The sequence below is a fragment of the Mesoplodon mirus genome, assembly GCF_964341445.2.
Source record: "Mesoplodon mirus genome assembly, chromosome: 6".
NCBI classification, from domain to species: Eukaryota; Metazoa; Chordata; class Mammalia; order Artiodactyla; family Ziphiidae; genus Mesoplodon; species Mesoplodon mirus.
In genome coordinates, this window is record NC_138982.1 from 145,394,376 (window position 1) to 145,410,422 (window position 16,047).

The window sequence follows — 16,047 nt, forward strand, 5'->3', positions numbered from 1 at the left end:
AGCTCCTTCTGCAGAGGACCAGGGAAACAAACTTGCTGACAGCCCCGCCGACTGAGCATTGCGCAGGCACACTAAAGGACTAGAACGAAGGACTACAATAGTGACCTTTAGACGTCACGGGCCAAAACCCCACTGCATGTTACACCCCGCACCGCCAATTTGCACCTGCGACTGGTCAGAGGCTTAACTAGGAGCCCCAGCGCCTGCGCAGGAGAGCTCTTGATACTTACGCTGAAACTTACACTTACTTTCCACCAATCATATCCGAGCCCCCTCCCCTTCTTGCTCCCTACTTCCTGGTAAATATCCCCTCAGCAGCCCCCAGGGACAAAAATCTGAGCTCCGCTTCGCACCGCACCCCTACGCCCGTTCTTGCTTGGCCCCCCTGTGATAAACCTCTTTCGCTGCAAAGACCTGGCCTCACATCTGGCCTTCCCTCTGCACAACCAGCTGGGTTAAAAAAGGACCCACGTCAATAGAAAGGCGAAGAGCAGCAGGGGGAGGGGCGCCGGGCCGCCGCAGCGGGAGGGCCTCACTCACTCCGGCCTGGACTCAGCGGCCGGGAAAGGGGGGCGCAGATGAGAACCGGACACTTGGGCACCGGCCACTCGGTGTCACGGAGTCACGTTGAGGCCTCATGACGACACAAGTTAACTCCCAAGCCCGTATCTCAGCGTAGCGCTTCTCGGCAGCCGCGACCCTGCGCGCCTCCCTGCAACGCCGCCGCGGGGCGGGACGGGGGCGGTGCCCGAAGCCGCGTGGACCCGCTGCGGAGCCACGAGCCCTTGCCGGGCTGAGCGCGAGCCACGGGCGACTGCGCGGGCGCGGCCCCGCCCACCGGCGCGCTCCCGGGCAGGGCGGCGGCAGTACGCAGGCGCGTCCCCGCTCACCGTGACCCTGCGACCCCGATGTCCTCGCGCAGGATGGCGGCCATCCGGGCTCTGGTGGCGTCCAGGCTGGCGGTGACCCCCGCCTTCGCGCCGCGCCCCGGCCTGCGTGCGCTGCCGTTCGGCGGACCGGCGCCGTCCCCGCGCGCGGCCCTCCACGCCTCCGCGCCGCGCCCCGTGGCCAGGGTCGCAGTGGTGAGCGGACTGGCGGGGCGTGGGGACGAGGGGCGGGGTGCCGAGGTCGGCCTTTCCACCCTCCCCGTGCCCGCGGGCGGCCCCTCCGCCCCCCACCGCCTCCCTCGCGCTGACCTCCCTCTCCTCCAGGTCGGCCCCTCCCCCCGCTGGAGGCGGTCGGCCCGCCCGGTGGACCGCGGGACCCCCGTGACCGGCCCTCCATCCCCGCAGGTGCTGTCCGGATGCGGGGTCTACGACGGGACTGAGCTCCACGAGGCCTCATCGTAAGCCCCTGGGCGGCTCGCCCTCGGGAGGGGCGGTCCCCCTTTTCCTGAACCGTTCGGAGAAGCCTTCGTGCTGGTTAGGAAGGCAGAGAGGACTGCTGGACCAGACTCAGGGAGGCGCGAAGGACGGCGTTTAAACTCAATGCGTGTAACGTACAGGGAGACACAAAATGAGCTTTTTAGCATCCCCTGTGATGTTATCACACAGTGGTAATCACTTACATCTACTCTGCTCTTTTCCCACACCCACGTGTTGTAAACATTGGGATCACACGGTCCTGCGTGTTGGAAATCAGAGCTCCTTTCCGTCTTTACAGCATGATTTTTAAGGGCTGTGCAGTGACTTCGCTGTAGGCCGATGTCATTGGGGTAGACTGTCAGCAGTTGCCGAGTAGTTTGTCCTTTGATTGATTGATTTAAAAAGTCCCTGTGAGCAGGACTGTAGGGGCTGTCAGGTTCAGAGTTAGTTGAAGGGGAGAGTTAGGTAGTGGTTGGGGAGCACACGCCTCCCAAGCGCGGGGCCCCCGGAGGAGCCTGAGGCTGGTGGCTGGGGGTGGCCGCTGGGCGTGGCCAGCGTGTGCTGGCGGTGGCCAGACAGTGAACTTTAGAGCATGCTGGGCTGGTGGGTGGAGAGGGCCAGGAGTTTCCTGATGGGGGCTGAGCGGGGTGGGGCAGGAGAGAGGAGGCAGCGAGGAACAGCCAGCAGCTTGAAACCTCCCGGGCAGAGCAAGGAGTTGTAGGTCGAGTGCCCGCGAGGTTCCGAGGAGCTGAACCCCAGTCCAGGGGTCCCACCCCTGCCAGGGGACGGCTGTGATCTTTCTTGGGGTCTCGTGTTTCCTCCCTCTCTAGAAGTGGGTAGTGACAGCACTGCCAGGGACAGATTTCGTGCCAGTGTTTGGACTCGGACCTGCCGCAGAGCAACCCTTGGTAGATGCTGGCGTCGTCAGCAGCCCCCAGGGTCGCCTGCGTGTCTCCCACCCGCCATGAGGGAAAGGTTGGGGAGACCAGGAACTGAACTTACTTTGGAGACTAAAAGCCCTCCTCAACCCCTCGAGGCCATTGTCAATTGGCCCATGGGAGGAAGAACACCCAGAAGGAGCCTGGGAATGCAGACATCCAGGCTGTGACAGTTGCCGGGTCACCCGTCCCTACAGCCTGGTTTGTAAAGGGAGCTTGCGGGGGTTAGCTGGTCTCCACAGGCCAGTTCAGTGACAGCGAACTCAAATAGAGGGCATTTGGGTCGTTAGCAAGCCAATTGTGGCTCTTTGCAAAGCGAGGAGGTTGTTAACCTCTGTGAGAAGTGTATACCTGTCGGTCACCTGAAACCCTGTTTTTAAACACCCGGTGGCAGGTAAAGCCGGGCCAGGCACGTGTCAGAGTCTGGTCTGATTCCCCCTGTGCAGGGTGCTGGTTCACCTGAGCCGCGCGGGGGCCGAGGTCCAGATCTTCGCTCCGGACATCCCCCAGATGCACGTGATCGACCACACCAAGGGGCAGCCTTCTGAGGGCGAAACCAGGTACGGGCCCCTCGTCCTTGTCCTTGAACGTGCACGGGTTGAAACTCCCCGAGAACCTGCGCGCGGTTGCTTCGTCTTAGCTGGGAGCCGAGGCCACGTTTAGGGGGACCGGACAGCAGTGGTCCTGAGGCTGTGCTGGACCCCAGGCCGTCCCTCGCCATCCAGCATTGTTGGAGCAGTGGAGGAAGGTTCCTTCCTGAGTGACCTCCTCACGCCTTTATTCTCACCGAAGGCACGTGCGTTCATTTGGTCTCAAACCTCGTCCACCCGTTTAGACCCACGTATCTGTGAGCAGCTCCCACCAGCATTTCTGTTCCTGAGGGGAGTGCGGCCCTGGCCTCGCGTCCGCTGAGACCCACCTCCCCGCTCCGGCCTGGCCCAGACTGCAGGGCGATGGCCCCTGGGGAGTGTGGTTCCCAGGTGCCCTCCAGCGGGTGCAGACAGTGAGAGACGGGGCGGTGGGAAGGAGCCGCGGTGCCGTCTCCTGGGGCTGCGGCCCAGCCAGGACCCTGGCCCTGGGCCGCGCAGCCGGGGCTGGGAGGCGCGCCCTCGGGGGCCGGTCCGGGGCTGCCTCACTCGTCGCTCGAAGTTGCTTCTTAACGCTGCCCCTGCGGTTCCATCACCATCCATTCCCAGCGCCAAATGCTGCCTGGTGGCCCTGCCTGACACAGGAGTCTGGGTGACTAGGCGTGGTGGTTCGGAAGCACCCATCTGAGAGGGCTCCAGAGGACATTTCGAGCACAGACTCGCTGTGGTCACTGTCACTGTGTCGCCTTTTCTAGGGAGTGACCCGCGCTGCCTGTGAGCCGGGAGGACAGGCCCTCTCGTCTCGCGGAGGCTCCTTCCTGCCCCTTCCTCCCATCTGTCCACACGCTGAACCTTCCGGGGCCTCTCTCTGCTTTTCCCCAGGAACGTTCTGACCGAGTCCGCGAGGATCGCCCGCGGCAAGATCACCGACTTGGCCAGACTCAGCGCTACTGACCACGACGCGGCCGTCTTCCCCGGGGGCTTTGGAGCCGCCAAAAACCTGTACGTGTTTCGGCTCGGGGCTCTCCTGCTTTTCCCCTGGACTGTTAGATGGGGACGCGGTGGTGATGGGAGCAGCTGCTGGGGGGTCTGGCCCAGCGACGACGCAGCTGCCCCATGACAGGGAACCCCGGTGGGAGGAGGCTCCTGGGACCTGGCCATCCAGGTGTGGTGCTAGGGGCCTTGTCACATCAGAACCCATCCGTGTACGTGTTCCCCGCAGACACCTGCTCTCCTGTGGACCTTGCAGCGCAGAAAAGTACCTTTCTGGTTGGGCCGTTTGGAGGATGGTCCTGACCAGAGGAAGGGAGATGTTTTTTTTTTGCTGTTTGGGTTGTTGGCACGGTAACTGGACCTCAAGCCTAGGAGGCTGTCACACCGCAGCTGTGATGTACTTTGGGTTTCAGGTTCTCTTTTTGTTCTCTCGTTCCTTTCTTCTCCGCGTTTCATGGAAATTCTCTTGCGCTGGCCTTGCTGGCCCAGCACATCCCTTCCGACGTGGCGCGAGGCTGCTGCTCCCGTCACGGAGGGGGCTCGAGGGCTGCGGGAAAGCACCCAGCAGCTGCGCCCCGCGGCTTTGGGGCTTTAAACACGGTGCAGCATGCGTCACAGCCTGGACTACATGCGTTTTGGTTAGTTGACCGCTTGGTCATTGAGGTTCCCGCAGCAGTGCGGGGGCTTCCCAGCTGGCGCTCTGCACCCAGGAGCGGGGGCAGAGGCGGTTACATTCCCTGAGGTCCACCTCAGCGCTCGGTCCTTCCACATCCTGACATCTTGAGGCTCCTTTCTGCTTGCGGGCGTCACCAGAGCACCTCTTTTCTCCACGTTCCCACCGGTTTTCCCACAGTCCTTCATCCCGCCTGGACCCCTGCCCCGCCTCGTATCCACTCCCTCTCCCAGAGCCAGCCTGGGAGTGCTTTCCCTGCATCGCCATCCTCCTGAGCCCCCTGGCGGGAGATGGCGGATCACAGTCTGCGCTGCGCTTGTCCTTATGGGACCAGGTTTCTTTCTCTGAAAGATGAGCTGGATTCACAGACCCTGTGTCTTCCCAAAGCCCTTAGACCTCGCTTGGCGTGAGGGTAGCTTGAGGGTTCATTGGGGTTATGTCCCTGGCGTGGCTGACAACCTGCCTCCTGTGACTTAGTGGTGGTGCGTCTCGGTGTACAAGGAAGCGGGCCTTGGGTCAGCATCCATGTCTGTGACCTCCCAGACCCCTGGGGGAAGCTGTGATTTCTGGCCACTGATCCCAGTCTTTCTGACGTTTCCAGAGGAAAGGCCGGCTCCTCATCAGCGGTCTGCGGTGCACAGGGGGCAGCGGGCGAGGTCTGTATGACATATTCACTGTGGAAACCCAGTTCTTCCTGCTTGGGACCCCAGGATCACCTCTGGCAATGCTGCCAGCTTTTCATTTTCCGAGAGATTCACGTACATGTCTGCGTTAAAAATCCAACCAGGGCTTCCCTGGTGGCGCAGTCGTTGAGAGTCCTCCTGCCGATGCAGGGGACACGGGTTCGTGCCCCGGTCCGGGAAGATCCCACATACCGTGGAGCGGCTGGGCCCATGAGCCATGGCCGCTGGGCCTGCGCGTCCGGAGCCTGTGCTCCGCAACGGGAGAGGCCACAACAGTGAGAGGCCCGCGTACCGCAAAAAAAAAAAAAAAAAATCCAACCAGATGGTAGCCTCTCGTTCTGCACTTTGTGTCTTTCACTTAACGCTGAGGCTTGTCCCTTAAACGTCTGACAGCCGCACACACAGATCCTGTTGTGTAGGCGACCCAGTGCTGATGGGACTCCAGGACTTCCTGTTTTCTCTTTTCTCTTACACCTTTTGGAGGTACGACTGATGTACATGTATTTAAAGTATATAATCTGACCTGTTTTGAGACGCTTACGCACCCTGAGAAACCACTTCAGGGTAGCCAGCATCCCTCACACCCACAGGTTGTCCCGTCGTGCGCGCGACGCACCGGGTGCCCGGGGCAGAGGCATCAACCACGTGAACAAGGTGGAGGAAGCCCAGGATGGGGCTCCTGGCAGAGAGGCGTGGCCTTTGAAATGTGATGGGTCTGAGTTTGCCTTCCAAAGAGATGGTACTGGTGTGAGCCCACCGACCGGGAGGGAGACCATTCCAGACACCCCAGCGGTCTTGCTGTGGTGAAAAGACGGGGTCTTGTCTGATTTGGGTTTCTTTTCCTTGTTAGTGAAGTGCAGGATCTGTCACTGGTTTTGGGCCACTGGCACGTCCTGCTGGTCCTGGGTGGGCCGAGCTCACGGCCCGAGTGCCTGCGTGTCAGCGCCCCCTTCACCTCTGCTGGCCTCCCTGCCTGTACCCTCCCGTGCTGCTTTATGTTTCAAAAAATAGAAAAGAATACACACGTGTACGTGTAATTACATGAAAGGCCGTGCACACGTACTTGCGCACACGTGTCACTTTCTGCAGTTGCTGAGAAGTCCGTGGAGCACGCAGGGTCCCGGGCGGTGGGGAGTGGGGCTGGGGGCTCCCCAGGCAGGCAGGTGTTGAGCCCTGCGGTCTAAGGAAGCCTCTTCTCATGGCAGGAGCACGTTCGCCGTAGACGGGGGCGACTGCAAGGTGAATAAAGACGTGGAGCGCGTCCTGAAGGAGTTCCACCAGGCCGGGAAGCCCATCGGGTACGTGCGGCCCAGCGGGCCGGCAGTGGTGGAGGGAGGGCAGTGGCGGAGCCCGTGGCCGAGGCCGTGGCTCACACAGCCAGGAGCTGGCGCCTGGAGCTGTGTGGTCTGGGAGCCTCTCAGCCCCTTTCCTTGTTATAACTGAGGGAGTTTCGTGTGATCTCACAGGTGCCTTCCAGCGCTGAAAATTCTGTGGTCGTGTGGTTATGTTAATTTCTCCTGGTGACTTAGGAGGGGAGGGGATGGTCCTCTCAGGGTCTAGAAGGCTCCCACGTCCTTCCGTGGCCCCCAGCCTTTGCCGGTCCTCTCCCCAGGCCTGGCCTCCGCCTTCCCGTCCTGGCTTGGAGCAGCCCCTCGGCTAGCTGGCCCCTGTCCCTCCTCGTGCCACGGCTGCCGTGAGCACCATTCCCGACCCCTGGCGCTCTCAGCTGCTCTTCCTTGGGGACCGGATCCTGCGGTGGCCACACGCTGGGCCCACACTCACGGGCCCAGCCACTGCTCACAGCCCGGCCCAGGGTCCTCGGCCTAGCAGACGGGCGAGGCCAGGCGTAACCCACACCAGGAGGCGCTTGCGGACGAGTGCCAGCGACCCCATCGTCAGACCTGCTTGTCAGGCTACGCTTCCCACGCGCGTCCTGGGAGAGGGCTTCTCGGTGCTGCTTTCCCACGGGCGTTGGCGCATGACGCCAGTGCTGGAGCGTGTGGGATGCACGCTTCGGAGTCATCCCTGGCTGGGGAAGTCCTCCCAGGAGCACAGCGGTGCACAGATGCGCTAAAAACAAAATCCGCCAGGCTCTCCATCACATGGCTCTCGCTGCCTCCCGTTGGAAACTGGAGAAGGATGAGGATATTAGAGCATTGGGTCTGAACGGGGCACAGAGGCTGCAGAGGACAGTCCACCAGGGGCAGCGTCCTTCCCAGACCTGCGGCCACTCACTGGAGGCCCTGCCCGCTCAGCGTCCTGGGCACCCCCCATCAGCGGCCGTAGCCCAGGAGCATGCCTGCCCTTGCAGCGCCCAGCCGATCACCTCCCGGGGGCCCCTCTGGGGCAGCACTGGTGTGTGGGGGCGAGCACCCAGGGCGGGGACCCAGCTCCCTTTCTCTAAAAAGTCAGCACGACAAACGGGACGGAAGCCCAGCAGATTGGCCACCTCACGGCGGGCACCCTGTCCACTCGAGTGAACAGATGCCTGTCAGCTGAGCTGGAGAAGAACCCGGGTCACCCTGGGGTGGAGGGTGCGGGACGGTGACATGGTCCTGTACCGGCTGCCGTGTCGCTGTGGGCAGCTCCGTTCAGCCCCTCGTGCGGCAGGCTACGTGTCTGTCTCTAGAAGCAGCAGCGTTGTCTGGCCACGTGCAAAACGCCCTTTCCGGGTCAGGGCACCTCGCACCTCCTTCCGGGCCGCCTCGTCACTCCTTGACCTGCTCGTCAGGAGCACAGACAGAGCGAGGGGTCCAGCCGGCTCTGCTGCCAGGCCCGTGCTTCCCCCCCAACAGTGCGGAGCCCCCAGCCAAGGATGGGCAGGCAGCCCAGCCTTCGTCTCGGGCGTCGCCCACAGAGTCAGGTGCCTGGGGACCTGGTGACGTGACAGATTCCCGAGATGGCCCTTCCGATGACGCTCACCTGCTCGGGGCTGAGGGGGTTTGTCTCGTGGTCCCTGAACAGGAGTTGTGGCAGTTGTCTCGGCATTGAACGAGCGTGTAGGTGTGTTCTCACCACGTTATGTTGCGGTCAGTTCAGAGGACCAGTTGAGCAGACGGGGTGGCGGGGCACAGCCCAGAGGGGTGTGGACCCCCGGGGAGGGGGTGCCAGCCCGGCTGGAGCAGCTGTGGCAGGTGTCATGCGTGTTCTCGCCGGGGGCAGGGCACTGGTGAGGCCCTGGCTGCTGGAGGCCTCCGTGTTGGCTGATCCAGGGGCTCAGGAGCTGCTGGTTGGGGGGCCCCCCAGTGAAGAGCAGGACCTCGGAGGAACCCCGAGGGCCGGCGTCCAGCGTGAACCTGCAGGGCTCGGACGTCTCCGGGGACAGCCTGCTCACGGGGGGTCGGGGGAGGGTTTGGCACGCTGCTAGGATAGGGCCCTTGGCTCCACACTGACAGGTCAGGCAAGGCTGCTGCTTGGACCATGTCCCCCGGCCTCCTGCGCCCCCTCCAGAGAAGGGGACCGGGTCTCAGCCGGTCAGTACAGCTGGGCTTCTCTGTTGCTGTGCGACAGACCACCCTAAAGCTTGGGCCAAAGATAGCGCCGCCGTCTGTGGTCGTCTCTCCGGGTGGACCTTTGCACCCTGGGCACCATGTCAGGTGCCTGGTGCGTGTCTGGCAGCCGGGGCTCAGCTGGCTGCCCTCCGCCGCTCTCCAGCCTGGCGCCGGGTGCCTGGAGGCCCCCCTATGCTCCACCGGTCACAACTGCCACGGGCAGCCCAGGGGCAGAGGCAGGCTCCAGCCCACGGAGCTGGCAGAGGCTCTGGCACTGGGTCCTCCGTCCCCACGGCACTGGTGTCTGTGTCCCTTTCTGAGGCTGACCGCGTTCTCTAAGCATGACTTGCTGGGCCCCCGGCCTGGCGGCCACATGCACAGCCCTGAGCTGACCCTCCCTTCCTCGCCTTTCAGCTTGTGCTGCATCGCTCCCGTCCTCGCGGCCAAAGTGCTCAGAGGTGTCGAGGTCACCGTGGGCCACGAGCAGGAGGAAGGCGGCAAGTGGCCCCACGCCGGGGCCGCGCAGGTCATCAAAGCCCTGGGTGCCAAGCACTGTGTGACGGGAGTGACCATATCCTTCCAGCAGTGGGGGCGACGTGGGAAACGGTGCTCTGGTCCCTCGGGGCTGCCCTGGGGTGCTGCACAGCCAGGGCGCCCAGGGCATGTGCGTGGAGGGGCGTAGCGCCCGAGGCTGTGACCCCTCCGCCGTCCAGTGGCCACGTTCCCAAGTCCCCGCAGTGACGCTGGCTGAGCTCAGCACACCCCAGGCCCAGGGCTCGGTGGGTCCGGTGAGGAGGCGGCCGTGGGCTTGCGGGGGGTGGGGTAGGGCGCTGCCTGTGACGGAGGGAGAGTGAGTACCCGGTGCCGGGCCAGAGGCTGGGGTGGGAGGCGCGAGAGCTGCTTGTCTTTATCTGGTGGCAGCGTCCTGGGTGGCACAGGCGGAGAGCCACCCCCGGCAGCCTCGTCGCCCCCATTCCTCCCGCAAGCGGGTCCTCTGTGTCCTGAGGTCACCAGGGTGCACTGCGGGTGTAGAGAGCCTCAGGCCACAGGCTACCGGCCTTCCAGCTCTGCGCCTGGACCCGAGGGTCTCCGTGGGGGCCGGAGTCAGCAGCAGAGGCGCGGGGCCCCAGGAGGCGCAGGAGACCAGCCCGTTGCCCTCCGGGCGTCTGTGCTGGCCGTGGCGCGCGCTCCTCGGCGTCCCTACTTGCAGGCGGGTTCAGGTGTGAATGTCCCTCCCTGTCCAGCACAGAGCGGCCACCCCGGGCCTGGGGCTTGGTCTTGGCCCAGGAAGCAGGTCTCAGGGAGGAGGTGAGGCGCCTCTGTGCGGAGGCTGGGGCCCGGGTCCGGTTGCCTCGTGCTCACAGCGGGCATTCGGACGAGCCTCTAACGCAGTCTCTTGACGCGCAGGATGGCAACGCTGCCGCTGCCCTCACAGTGGCCCCGGGGTCCCGGCTGGTGCTCGGGCGTCCGGCCCGCCTCTGCAGTCGTGGGTCCCATGAGGCCCGCTGCTGGGACGTGTGTTAGGAAGCGGCCTGTGGGGTCAGGTTCCAGGGTCTTCAGTTAAAGTAGTGCAGGGGGTGCAGAAAGCCCCTTCCAGGTGACGTTGGGGTGGGGGTGGGATGCGCGTCTGGGAGGGGGTGGGCGGTGCTTGACGCCGCGTGCTCTCTTGTCCCGGCCGTGCAGTGTTCTTCCATAACCTGTGTGCACGAGGCTCACGTGGACCAGAAGAACAAGGTGGTCACGACCCCAGCCTTCATGTGTGACACGGCCTTCCACCACGTTCACGACGGGGTCGGGGCCATGGTGAGGAAGGTGCTGGAACTCGCCAGCAAGTGAGGCCCTCGGTGCCGGGGCTGCTCGCCTGTCAGCTTGGAACCGGGCAGGAACTGATTTCTTTGCTTAAACCTGCAGGCATTCTCTTTGTAAGGAGGACGCTCGCGATACGCTCGGGGTCAGGGGTAGACTCCCTCTCAAGGAGTGAGGCCAGGGCGGCAGGGCCCACCCTCTGAGAGGGGCGCTGGCACCTGGACTCGTGTGCAGCTTCAAGCTTGAGATCAAGTCTGCTTTTCTGCGCCAGCAGAAGGGAGAGAGAGGACGGCAGTCCCAGCTCGGGCTCGCATCAGAGCACCTTACTTAGTATTTGGAAGGAAACATTCTTTAAGTTTGCAAATCTAATAATCAGGAAACCAGAATACCATCTCATCGACAATTAAAGCTTCTGTAATCTGGAGTGTGCACGTATTAATTAGAACGGTCAGCGGCTTTCTAGAGCAGGCAGGCCCTCTGGGGAGAGGAAACTTCTTCCCGAAACAGACGTGGGCAGTTCCGTCCCAGGCCCCCTGAGACCAGCAGGTGAGGGGCACACACGAGGCTCCGTACCTTAGGCTCAGGTCTCCTTGTTTCAGGAAGGGAGGGTGCAGGTGCTCAGCCTGTGTGGACCTGCAGGTGGGCCCAGGCCCCGGGAGGGAGCGATGACGTGTGAGCCAGCAGGCTGGCTGGCGCCTTTCTGTGGGCGTGTGGCTTCTGTCCTGGGACGGTTCACTGGGGGCTTCGCCTGTCACGGCACAGCCCCGCTGGCCTGTCCTCCATGACCCGGGACAGCGCCCCGGGTGCCCGGTGCCACCACGTGCTCATCTGGGCCTGAGAAAGCTGCCGGCGCCGACGCAGCGGGCTGTTTAGTTGGGTCCAGTCCACGCTGAGCTGTGTCCTGGTGGCCTGGGGGTGGAGTGTGCCGCCCCTCACCCCGCTCCACCGACGGACGCGCGCCTCTAGCAGTTTTCCAGGGTCTGAGGGAGCTCGGGGAGGGCCGGGCCTGTGGGAGGAGCCGTAGAGCCTGAGAGCACGCCCACCTGATCCACGTAGCTCCCTTGGTATCTCACGTCAGGCAGTCTTCCCTGCACGGGAACTCTGTTCTCTGGTGGCCTGTCCTTCTCCCACGATGCTGGGTCCCATGGGACACAAGCCCCCAAGGCACACCTGCGGGCACCAGCCACACTGGCCAGCATTATCCTTGCTCAAGAGAGCCTTGCAGGGCCCGTCGGAGGTCAGGGACCTGAGGTTAACAGCTCATCCTGAGAAACTTGTTCAGTGAAACATTTTTTACAGGTTTGTGTGTGTGTGTGTGTGTGTGTACATGCACGTGCACGTAGAAGAATGCAAAATCACAGGTGTGCACCTCGGTGAGTTTTCATGGAATGACCTGCAGCCTGGATCCAAAGACCACAGCATCACCAGCCCGGGTCCGCTTAGCTCCAGAGGGATGCCCAGGAGATGATGTGTGTCCTGGCTGCGTGACTTTCTTTTACAGGAACGTTTCTGGAGGGTTCTCCACTGGCCATCCATGTCCCATGAGCGTGGCCTCTTGGGAGCGTGCCGAGGGTGTGGCCCCTGGGCTCCGGGTGTGGTGTGTGGGGCTCCTGTGTCCCTCGCCCCAGGATACGGGCATCTGGCCCTGGGGTCTGTTGGACCTTCTTTTTTCATTCCTACCACCTCGGTGGCTGTGGAAGGTGTTCCCGTGGTTTTCTCTGGCCTCTCCCTGATGTCCGCTGAGGCCCATCTCCTCTGTTTATTTCCTGCCCCTTTGGGGACCCTCTTTGGCAAAGTGTCTGTTGGAGTTTCGGGCCATTTCGCTATCAGTTGTCTGTCCGTGTTTGGTGATTGGAGCTATTTTGTGCTCTGATTACAGGTCTTCTGTCCGTTAAATGGATCGCACGTGTTTTCTCCCACTTGGTCTTTTCGTTCCACGTGGTCTTGATGAGCAGATCCTCCTGATCTAACGTTGGCCTGTTGATCACCCTTTACTGTTTGTGTTTTTCTGTCTTTCTGTGGGAGAAAACTCCTTGCCCCAGGGATGAAGGCATTTTCCTGTGTTATCCTCTGAAATCTGTGTTAACGGTTGTTTCACCTCCATGTTTAGATCAGCGGTTCCTCTAGAATTGGTGTTTATGAGTCATTCTGCTCTGCATTTGATTCATCGCTTCTGGAAATGCCAGGGGATGTGCCCACAGAGCAGAGTGGGCTGCAGTGGCCCAAGAGGTGTCACCGTGAGGCCACCTGGAGCCCCACTTGCTTGAGTTTATCTCACAGGAGCGGGGCGGGGGCGGTCTCGGGGGCAGTGGGGCATCAGTGCCCGAGGGGTGGAGACCCACAGGGAGCAGCCTGCCTGGATTCCACCTCCTCTGCTGCCACCTGCTGTGACCCGGCCAGAGGGCAGGCGACCAGAGAGGGAAGGGCAAACTCACAAGGAAGTCCCCAGGAAATGTTTGTGTGGTCACTCGGGGTCACCTCACAGCTCCCTGTTGTCCACCCTGGACTTTTCCACACAAAATGCCCGGTCGCCCGGTCCAGGATGGCCACCGCGGGGTTGAAGTCCGGTGACAGCCAACACGCTGTCCTGTCGGCATTGCATCTGCCCGCTTAACCCTGGCGCCAGTCCTGGGAGGAGGTCCCCGAAGGGGGGGCCCAGGTCAGGCAGAAGGACCGGCAGAGATGAAACGTTCCAGAGCCCGAGAGGGGCCCCAGCAGCCCAGAGCCAGAGGGAGTCCAGGCACGAATTCGCTTGACGAGGATTGAGCGCCTGCTTCGTGCCAGACAGCGTCGCAGAGCTGGGGGGGGGGTGGGGGGGACGGGGACACGACCCTGCACTCCCGGGGCCCGGGCTGGGGGATGGCGGGTCCGCGAGCAGCTGAGCCAGGGGCCTGAGGGTATCGGGGGACCCGCCGGGCAGGAGGGTGGTCAGGGGAGGGACAGGCACCATCTCAGGACCAGAGGCAGAGTGAGCAGGTGGCTGTGTGTGCAGAGCCGTCCCAGCGGGCGGGCCGGGGGCTCAAGGACAGCCAGGGCGTGTGGGTGCCTGGAGGCTCCTTGGCGGGGACCAGGCCGCCGGGGGCGCTGCAGAGCCATCCTTGGGTCTGGTGCAGGCTCCCAGGGTTGACCAGGCCTGGCTGGGTGGCCTCCTCCTGCGGGCACCGCGGGGACAGGGCTGGTCATCTGCCTGTGGCCCTCCTGGACCCCCTGTCCCTGCCCTTTGCCCTGTCTGTTTGGGCCCCTTCATGGGCACCTCTTCACCACCCCTGCAGGCCCTTCCACCTGGAAAGCCTGGCCCCCGTCTGTATCGCCGGCCCCCTCGGCCCTCATCTCCTTGCCCCAGGGCCCCTCTGCAGAGGGCTTGCCACAGCTCACGGTCTGGCCTGTGTGTGCGCACGCTCACGTGTGCATGCGTGTGAGGCTCGCTGAGCAGCGTGGGGTGTACTCGGAGGCCCCGTGCTGCCCTCAGCCCAGCTCCAGGCTGGACGACACCTGCCCTGCCACAGCTTCCTTTTCCTGCAAGACTTCTTTGATAACACATTTTTTGGTTTGTTTTAGATAAACTTTACTCTAGAGCTGTCTTGGGTTCACAGAAGAGTTGACTGGAAAGTACAGAGAGTTCCCATACCCTCCCCCGCCCGCCCCGCACACAGCCTCCCCCGTTGTCAGCATCCCCACCCGATGGTGCGTCTGTTACAGTCGATGAGCCTGCACGGATGCGTCGTCATCACCCTGAGTCCACAGGTTACATGGGGCTCACTCTTGGTGTTGTGCGTCCCATGGGTTTAGACAAACGTGTGATGACGCTTACCCACCACTGTAGTATCGTGCAGACTGGTTTGCTCTAAAAATCTGCGCCCCACCTGTGCATCCCACCCCTGGCAGCCACTGGTCTTTTTACTCTCTCCATAGTTGTGCCTTTTCCAGAATGTCATATGGTTGGAATCATATAGTATGAAGCCTTTCAGATTGGCTTCTTTCACTTAGGAATATGCATTCAAGTTTCCTGCATGTCTTTTCTTGACTTGGTAGCTCATTTCTTTCTAATGTTGAAATGATGCGCCGTTGTCTGGATGGACCACAGTTTATCCACGTGCCTACTGAGTAATGTCTCGGTTGCTTCCAAGTTTTGGCAATTATGAAAAAAGCTGATGTAAACACATGTGTGCAGGTTTTTGTGTGGACGTAAGTTTTTAGCTCCTTTGGGTGAATACCCAGGAGCACAGCTGCTGAATTGCATGGTGAGAGCGTGTTTAGTTTGGAAGAGACCACCAGTCAGTCTTCCCCAGTGGCTGCACCATTTTGCATTCCCACCAGCAAAGAATGAGGACTTCACGTCCTCCCCAGCATTGGGTGTTGTCAGGGTGTGGGGTTTTGGCCATACTAATAGGTGCTGAGTGGTAGCTTATTTGATTTTCCCTCTCCTAATGATGTTATGACATGGAGCATCTTTTCATATACTTGTTTGCCATCTGTATATCTTCTTTGATGAAGTGTCTTTCCAGATCTTTTGCCTGTTTAAAACTCTGTTGTACATTTTCTTTTTGTTACGTTTTGAGAATTGTTTGTATGTTTTGGGTAACAGCCTTTTCTCAGATATCTCTTCTGCAATTGTTTTTCTCAGTCCGTGGCTTGTCTTCTCATTCTCTTGACTGTGTCTTTGTAGAGCAGAAGTGTTTGAGTTTTTTTTGCTTTTGGCCACACCGTGTGGCTTGAGGGATCTTAGTTCCCCGACCAGGAATTGAACCTGGGCCCTCGGCAGTGAAAGCGCAGAGTCCTAACAACTGGACCGCCAGGGAATTCCCGGAAATGTTCAGTTTTAATGAAGTCCAGCTTATCAGTTCTTTCTTTCATGGATCATGCCTTTGGTGTTACATCTAAAAAGGCATCACCATGTCCAGGCTCACCTAGGTTTTCTCTAATGTTCTAGAAGTTTTATGGTTTTGCATTTTATGTTTATGCCTGTGATCCATTTTGAGTTAATTTCTGTGAGGAGTGTAAAGTCTCTGTCCAGATTCATTGTTTTGCATGTGGCATCCAGTTGTTCCAACACCTTTCGTTATCTTTGCTCCATTACGTTGCCTTTGCTGTTTTGTCAAAGATCAATTGATTTATGTGGGTCTATTTACGTGGGTCTATTTCTGGCCTCTGTTCTGTGCATTGATCTAGTTCTCTGTTCTGTTACCCATCCTACACTGTCTTGATTAGTGTAGCTTTGTAGTAAGTCTTGAAGTCAAGTTGTTCTCCTTCCGTGTTGTGTTGTACATTAACCTTGTGTCCTGCAACCTTGCTGTAATTGCTTCTTTGTTCCCAGGAGGCTTTTTGTTGATTCTTGTCACCTGTGAATAAAGACACTTTTATGTCTTCCTTCTCCATCTGAATAACTTTTATTTCCTTTTCTTTTTTTTTTTTTTTCCGGTACGGGCGGGCCTCTCACTGTTGTGGCCTCTCCCATTGCAGAGCGCAGGCTCTGGCAGGCTCAGCAGCCATGGCTCACGGGCCCAGCCGCTCC

The 16,047-nt window shown here is 60.8% G+C and overlaps 1 protein-coding gene across 4 annotated transcripts; it reads left to right on the plus strand.

The window, feature by feature from the left end:
* Positions 1-812: 812 nt before the first annotated feature.
* Positions 813-10,959, plus strand: GATD3 (glutamine amidotransferase class 1 domain containing 3). 4 transcript variants are annotated; one of them, XR_014294370.1, is made up of 7 exons: positions 813-1,082; positions 1,293-1,345; positions 2,749-2,862; positions 3,772-3,891; positions 5,157-5,721; positions 5,829-5,977; positions 6,444-6,536. XR_014294370.1 is itself a non-coding variant. In XM_082625078.1 (7 exons), exons 1-7 carry the CDS (start codon positions 909-911, stop codon positions 10,563-10,565), a joined length of 840 nt encoding a protein of 279 aa, XP_082481204.1. In that variant the 5' UTR covers positions 837-908; the 3' UTR covers positions 10,566-10,959. The 4 variants fall into 4 exon arrangements, 1 of the variants encoding a protein (XP_082481204.1); XM_082625078.1 differs by lacking the exons at positions 5,157-5,721; positions 5,829-5,977 and adding exons at positions 9,144-9,299; positions 10,436-10,959 and having other exon boundaries at positions 837-1,082; XR_014294369.1 differs by having other exon boundaries at positions 5,157-5,977.
* Positions 10,960-16,047: the final 5,088 nt, after the last annotated feature.